The 7,196-nt window shown below is 44.6% G+C and overlaps 3 protein-coding genes across 3 annotated transcripts in view; 1 reads left to right on the top strand and 2 right to left on the bottom strand.

The window, feature by feature from the left end:
• Positions 1-3,977: 3,977 nt before the first annotated feature.
• LOC126574399 (uncharacterized) lies at positions 3,978-5,209 on the bottom strand. Its single transcript, XM_050234585.1, has 2 exons — positions 4,447-5,209; positions 3,978-4,370 (listed from the first exon to the last, which is right to left on the bottom strand). Exons 1-2 carry the CDS (start codon positions 5,150-5,152, stop codon positions 4,036-4,038), a joined length of 1,041 nt encoding a protein of 346 aa, XP_050090542.1. The 5' UTR covers positions 5,153-5,209; the 3' UTR covers positions 3,978-4,035.
• A 138-nt stretch (positions 5,210-5,347) lies between these two features.
• On the bottom strand, positions 5,348-6,485 carry LOC126574400 (uncharacterized). The gene is made up of 2 exons (XM_050234586.1): positions 6,159-6,485; positions 5,348-6,079 (listed from the first exon to the last, which is right to left on the bottom strand). Exons 1-2 carry the CDS (start codon positions 6,262-6,264, stop codon positions 5,685-5,687), a joined length of 501 nt encoding a protein of 166 aa, XP_050090543.1. The 5' UTR covers positions 6,265-6,485; the 3' UTR covers positions 5,348-5,684.
• A 388-nt stretch (positions 6,486-6,873) lies between these two features.
• Positions 6,874-7,196, top strand: part of LOC126574397 (uncharacterized) — a 3,837-nt gene continuing 3,514 nt past the window's right edge. Inside the window, exon 1 of the mRNA XM_050234584.1 lies at positions 6,874-7,196. This exon is cut by the window's right edge and continues 647 nt beyond it. The gene's annotated coding sequence lies outside the window, so the exon portion shown is untranslated.

Raw genomic sequence — 7,196 nt, 5'->3', positions numbered from 1 at the left:
CCAAATACAGGCGAGATCACTTCGAATGTAAATACAGCACTAAACCTCCATAGAAATGGTGGGATTTACGCGTCCAAATGGTCGCGGTTGGAAAGGATGTGATTCATTCTTCTTATGCTGCGTTCCGAGTTATCAGGGGTCAGAGCAACTCAGCTTCACACATACATCCACATTTTACGCAAATGATAACCCCTGGCCATGCTTGCAATTGTATTTGTTCTTTATTCGATGTGATTTAACAAACCAATCAGCATTTCGAATAAAAACATTTATTTAAGTTGTTTCGTATCTAATTTAAGGGACATCTAGCATAGAAATTAAATTTAAAATCGCCTCATCGTAAGTAGGAGGGTCCTCCATAGAAGAGTCAAGCAACGTGGCTTCAGACCCATCGCTCTGGCTTATAGCTGTTTGTGGCGCTAGCATGAGTAGCTGAAATGTATCCTGTTCGCTACTGTTTGTTGAAAAAGGTAAAGCATCTGCAGGGCCAACACGGCGTTGAAGCGTTACTGCCGAATCAGTCGACTGAATTCGGCCTGCGTTCATTGTGTGGCGTGTTCTGGGAGTATCCGATGAGTGCTCTAGAATGAATCATTCGAACAGTAGATAAGTGTTCCGAGCACATTTTTCCTTTGCGCAACATACATAGAACAAAACGAATCGTGATACTTTCCGTATGACACCTTATTCAGGCATTTATTGCACCAAGAGCAAATTAAAAGCACTGATGAAAAAAATGTCAAGAAACATGCCCAAAACAGAAGACCATCGACCCAAAAGCCCATAATTAAGAACTAAATTCGTGTCTTTGAATTGAATTCCCAATTTCACCCTTCTTCCCAATTGATGTTGCGCATTCGAGAGAAATAATGCCCCAAACAACTGCACGACCACTTCGAGAGTAATTCTAACACTGAACAGCGGTATAGTTACATAGGTTTTTCGCATCACAATCTGTGATTCACTGCAGCAACCGTTGCTACATTTAGAATGATAATAAGTTGTCGGTGCAATTCAGCTTCACACTACAGCTCGCATCTTAGCGAATATTTGACGCAACCATTTCGGTCAAACGGTACACTCCTAGTCATGGTTAAAAGTGATTGTAATGGCAGTTGTTCCTTCGTTATCGTCACTTAACAGCATAAGTGAATCATCAGCCTTCAGGCAAATAAGTTTATTTGAGTTGTTTCATTATTAAATTGGAAATTCGTTCAATATCTTCTAGTATGTCATAAGGAAATTCGCTTCGTTTCTTATCAAGTCTTCGAAAACACCTCATCGTAGCTGGGAGGGTTATCGATACATGGCTCATTCCACAATGGTGCCATGGCTTCAGTACCGTCACTTTGGATTAACGCTGACGGTAACACCTGCACCGGAAACCGAACAGCATTCTGTTGGTAGCGTGTTGTTGGATAAGGCAAAGGAACAGCCGGAAAAGCAGCTCTGCTAGATGGTTGTCCTAGAGTTACCGTCGCATCGGAGAACTGGTTCTGGGCTGCGGATAAACGCGACACCGGATGCTGCTGCCCAATCGGATACGGTGGAGTGCGATAGGATTGATGTGGTGCCGTGACAGCAACCGGATAACCAGTGGCAACCGTTGGGTGTCCTTGCAATACTCTTCTGGCAGGCACATGCGATTGGGTTGAGCTAATGATACGATGAGATTCAGGTGGTATCGTCGCTGGCACTGGAATAAAAATATCAACTGATGACTTCCATGCGCGAAAGGTTCTAAGCTATTCTTACCAGTTATCACCGTTTCAGGATCCTTACTCTGTTTAAAACAAATCATAACTAAAATAAATACAATTAACGCCATTCCACAACCAAACACCAATAGAAAAAGCCAAGGGAATTCGGACATTGCACAAGGGAAAAAAGACCTTGCTAGAATCACTTCTATTTAGTTACCAAAATGAGCACAACGAATGAAGGAAAGGAACTCTTCAAATATCTACGTGACCGCCTCGAGGGTAACTTTAGCACTGAGTTACGACAGATATAGGAAGTCTTTTTTTGCTTCACAATCAACTACCACGCCGGAACGGTCGTGGTACATGGTATTCTGCATTGCTCATTTAGTTTGATAAGGATTCGGAGCGATTCTGCTCAGAATTTCTTCAGAACTTGGCACATTCTCGTCGCACTTTTGACGTATTTGCAGTAGCAATAATTTCTTTATCCACGTGATTTAACAGTCAAGTGCGACGATAGCTTTCGGTAGGTTGAATTTATTTTTGCATCGTGATGGACCAAATGGCTTTGGAAGTTTATGTTGCTCGGTCGTCCTTGCTATCAAAAACAACAGTCGGATTACATTACAGTCGCTATCATACGATGCCTTTTGGTGTGCACGTTTTCGACATCATCACTTCCTCATATGTAGGTGGGATATCCTTCGATGGGTCATTGCCGGTGCTAGCAAGCTGGACAGCAATCTGTTAGGATGATAAGGGAAGGGAGTGGATGGGTATGCAGGTGTGCTGGAGGCATGTCCTATGGTTACCGTCGTGTTGCGGCATGCGGTAATTGTTCCAAGTGTTGTATGTGTTAGAGATGAGGATGCTAGAAAAATTCATTCCAACCGCTGATTAATAGTTCCATGCCCGAACAGTTCTTTTACCTACCGCTTGTATCATTATCCAAGTATCTATTAAAGCAATAGAAAATTGAAAGAATAAATGAAAAGATAGACAAAAAAGATGCCCAAAACAGCAGACTATTGTCCCAAAAGTCCATAGTTAGAAGGCAAATCCGTAAATAAATTGATTCGAATGCAGAATTTCTTCCCCTCAATCACTGCTTTTCACCAGACGAATAAAAAACTTCCACAAAAAACCGCGTGCCCACTTCGAGGTTGCCTTTAACACTGAACTACGATAGCGATGGGTGGGTTTTTCGCGCCACAATCACCTACTACCCCGGAATGGTCGTGATACATGGCATGCGGTATTGCTCATTAAGAGTGATAAAGATTCTGGGCCATTTTGTCTCACATTAAAGGCATTGCAATTTACCGCAAACATTTTTCACAATAAAGCTTTATAGTCAAGTGATTTATTTCCTTTATATGCTAAGTGGCTCTAATTTTTTCTGCAACGAAACATTCAATAGAAGCCGATATTATTCGATTGCCATTAGAAACAATTAGAATATTCGCACAACATCTCAGAGTCGCTACTGATCGATGCCTTTGGGAGTGCACGCCTTCGACATCACCTCGTCATATGTAGGAGGGTTATCAATGGATAGGCCATCCGGTGTGTTTGAAGATATCAGTGCTTCAGTACTCTGGCTTAGAGCGGTTTGTGGTAGCACAGAAGCAGGATCCGTCATTCTTCCACTCGTGTGTTCGATAATTACCATCGTACCATACAACTGAAGTTCGTCTACGTTATTTGTGCCAGGTGAACTAGGTGTAACGGAAGCGGGAACTGAAATGGTGCATTCGAATAGAAGATGAGCGTTCCATGCGCACAGACATCGAACTGTCGCTTACCATCCGAATCCGAATCACAACACGAGCATATTTTCAACCAGCAACAGCAGCATACCAGTATTATAATGAAAATCCACATTATAATGGCAAAAATAATCAAAATTAGCATAATTTCTTCTCCATACAAAGAGTTCTCCATGGTCAGATGAATCGCCAAAAGATTTTACCAACGTATAATCAGAATAACCTTTCTTTTAATCACTTGTCGCGTTTCAACGAATGAATGGCAGAGGTCTACACTCGCGTCTCACGAGTCCTCTAAGAGTAGAAGTTTAACACTGAACAGAGATAACAACAGCCTTTGGGGTTTTGTGAAACTGGGCGGTGGAGCGAAAAGCCGTGAATCATGCCAGGAATAATATGAAAAATAGAAATATCCGGAACGGTCTGCTTTCGGAATATTTCATTTACGCTACAAAAATTGCCGTAATGTTTTTGGTTTTTTTTTGTAAATATGCTATACGACGAATCGATTTTTATTGAATTTATTACAGTCTTACATACTAACAAAGAAGGAGAAAATATAATTATTCGCCGTTTAATGAATCAATGGGTCCCATTTTAGACACAACATTCGCCGTTAAGACAAAGGGAGTGAACGAATCCAGACAGAGGCTTCCTTCCTTTTTTACTGAAAAATTCAAATAATTCGCAGCGGCTGCAGCCGATTCTTCGGCGTCCGCGTTTTCGGTTCCAGCTAGTACTTGCTCCTGCTTCATATGGTAGTGGGACGGAATGTCCAAGGGTTGCATCATGTTCGTTATTTCGATTGTGCCGCACGATTCCGTTGCCATTGGTACTTCAGCTCCGTTGCCGCCATTCTCAAAGCTTTTTACACAAGATTCTTTTGTACTCTCCGGTGCTGCAATAACATCAGAAATTGTAATGCTCAATCTGGTCTACGAAATAGAGGTAATAAGAGGCAAATCATTACTCACCACAGGAGCTGTCGGCAAACATAGGAATCATCTCTCCCAAACATTGGCGTATGGCATCCAGAGAAACCAATCCATAGTTGCCGGCGATGGTTTCCGTTTTCAGATACTCTGGCGGCTCCATTACTGGAACATCCACGAACCGGGAGGTCTTATCTAGGCTCCCATCGGTTTCTCGTTTGATTGTGTTCTGCTGTATCGAAAGATTCAGATGAAACATTTCGATCGCTATTTTGGTTTTCTCCTCATCAAAGTAACCGTAATCTTTCACGTGGAATCCAGGGAGCAACGGTAAACTGCAGCTACCCTTAATATCCGGATCAGCGCCACTGCCACGCGTGCATTCTAGTAGCCATTTGTTAAAAGTTACTGCATTCTCTCCACGGAACAGATGATGGCGGTACAATTTGCAGCCAGCAGTAACACCGTCTTCGAAGCACTCGGTGAATCCAACGACCTCCAGTAGCCAACAAAAATCGGCTACACAGCGGCAGAAAAACAGCTTCTCATAGGGCGCTTGAAGGTAGTTGGACAACCCGACTGGTTCCAGGATGATGGCGGTTTCGTCACAATTCCAGCGTAAAAACGAAGCGTTTTGATCTTGCACAATGAGCCACAGTTTGAGCTCGAACCTATAGTTGAACAGCTGCTGGTAGGACAGTTGCGCTAAAACGGTTTCAATTTCGGGTTCTGCGCTGCTAACATCCATGACTCTTTGTTCTTTTTTTTAAACCGTTTCCACCGACACTGACTGACTTTGTGGCAAGAGATCCTTCTGCTTCTTCTGCAAGCACGGCTTACTAGTGACGAAATTGGTGACGGGTACGCTAAGCCCTCCCCTGAGCGGATTGGCGTCGGTTTCCATGGCAACAGGTTACATAAGAGGTGGGGAAAATCGCACCTGTTTAGGCGGGATGATCCAGGATGCGCTGCCCGGGACCATACGCATTTCACTTAATTTATTTACATTATCTCTTACCCTTTTTTTCAGATGGGTACATACATGTTGAGGTGTAACATAAATGCGAGTATTCTACTCAATGGCATTACGCTCCGCGCCATTCCTTTGTCTAGGCCTTATATCCTACCGAACCCAACCAATAAGTAGGGGTTCATATTCATGCGACACGCGTCCTTGTGGCGTGCTCACAACGAGATAGACTGTTGGTTTCGTTGGAAGTTCGTGTTGTTCGATCGGGATCACAATTCAGCGAATCGATAAGTACCGGCACACTGGATGGTTAACCTTTGTAGTCGGGATTATACGGTGCCTGGGGAGCGTACGCCTCCGTCATCACCTGATCGTAGCTAGGAGGGTTCATCATCGGTGCACCTCCAGCCATCGCTGGTGCCGTGGCTCCCGGAGCCCCGCCTGGCATAATTTGGGCCTGTGGGGGTAGCGCAGGGAACTGAACCGTGTTCTGTGGGGGAGGCGCTCCGGATCCAGACTGCACCGGGAACTGCTGAGCAATGGGATACGGTTGGGCAGGGTAGGACTGATTCGTGGGATAGGCTAGTTGTACAACCGGATAAGCAGCGGTTCCCGTCGGATGGCCCTGAATGACCGCCCCGGGGGGCAGCTGCGTCTGACCAGCGTTAGCAACACGGTGTGTCTCGGACGTTATCACCACGGGCGCTGAAACAACACAAACGAAGAGGATAAAAATAAAATCCCTCGGTCTAAGCCGAGCGTCAACCACCACCCGGATACTTACTGGCTATCACCATGCCCTGGTTGGAGCGTCGACTGCAGCACCATTTAATCAGCATACAGAACACTACGATGCCGAAAACCGTACCCACAATCTCGATCACGTCCATCGTTGTTGTGATTTTCTTTCGATTCTCCTTGATGTGGTGCGCTTTTCCTCACCTTCGCTGTTTTCGAACGAACTGAAGGCCACCCGGATGCACGGCGTTCTCTCTATCTAACCACGCTAAACTACGAATATAGTTAATCGTACGCGTGAGTCACGGCCATAAACTTTATTTTAGTTAGCACCGAGCCACTCCACAAACCAGGAGGAAAAAGAAATCCCCGCGAAGAAAAAAAGAAGAAAAAAAGGAGCGAAGGGAGAACTGAAGCACAAACTATAAACGCCGCGAGCCGTCAAATCAAACGTCAAAACGACTATTTTCCAGTTTATTTTTTTATGAACGAATTTAAAAGAACAAAAATGATTTATTTGCGATTATGCTTTTCGTGAATATGCTGCACCGTTACCGGGGCATTAGAGGGCGATAGGTAGACCGTTCCGAACTTCTCATACTGCTGCGCATCATTACATTCCACCAGCTCGGGTGCGCTGGACGCTGGAACGTGTCCGGGGATTTCCCGCGTTACTACGATTTGTTCTTTGGAGGGCGCAAAATACGTGAATTAATCTACAACATCCATGGGCCACCAGAACACCGTATACTCACTAGTTCGTCGGCGGAACGATCGTCTGCCCAGCAGATAACTGCCGATGAGGAAAAACATGAAAAACAAAGTTAATCCTATGGCGACGTTCCGGTCCATCTCGGCTGCACTGAGAATTCTAAACAATGAATCATCGAAGATGGCCTAGAACGCGTTCTGGTACTGGGGGTGGGGATGATGGCCCTGCATGCGAATACCGGGGAATCACGCAGGTGTTTCAAGAGCTCAAGAGCATTTCAAAGACAAGTACATTTTTCCCTCAAGAAGTTTTAAGAACACTGGAATCGTTGTCAGGGACCATTTTACGAGCCTTTTTTTAAAAAGGATCCTC

Source organism: Anopheles aquasalis, chromosome 3 (assembly GCF_943734665.1).
Source record: "Anopheles aquasalis chromosome 3, idAnoAquaMG_Q_19, whole genome shotgun sequence".
Taxonomy (NCBI): domain Eukaryota; kingdom Metazoa; phylum Arthropoda; class Insecta; order Diptera; family Culicidae; genus Anopheles; species Anopheles aquasalis.
Note: the sequence above shows the minus strand (reverse complement) of the source record. Positions and strands in the feature narration are given on the sequence as shown.

What these genes read in the sequence shown, in the direction of transcription:
- LOC126574399 (XM_050234585.1), bottom strand. Translation starts at nt 5,152, where the DNA reads ATGGATGTTAGCAGCGCAGAACCCGAAATTGAAACCGTTTTAGCGCAA. An exon ending in GTTTGCCGACAGCTCCTGTG is followed by an intron (nt 4,371 to 4,446) that starts GTGAGTAATGAT and finishes ATGTTATTGCAG; the next exon opens with CACCGGAGAGTACAAAAGAA.
- LOC126574400 (XM_050234586.1), bottom strand. Translation starts at nt 6,264, where the DNA reads ATGGACGTGATCGAGATTGTGGGTACGGTTTTCGGCATCGTAGTGTTC. An exon ending in CCAGGGCATGGTGATAGCCA is followed by an intron (nt 6,080 to 6,158) that starts GTAAGTATCCGG and finishes GTGTTGTTTCAG; the next exon opens with CGCCCGTGGTGATAACGTCC.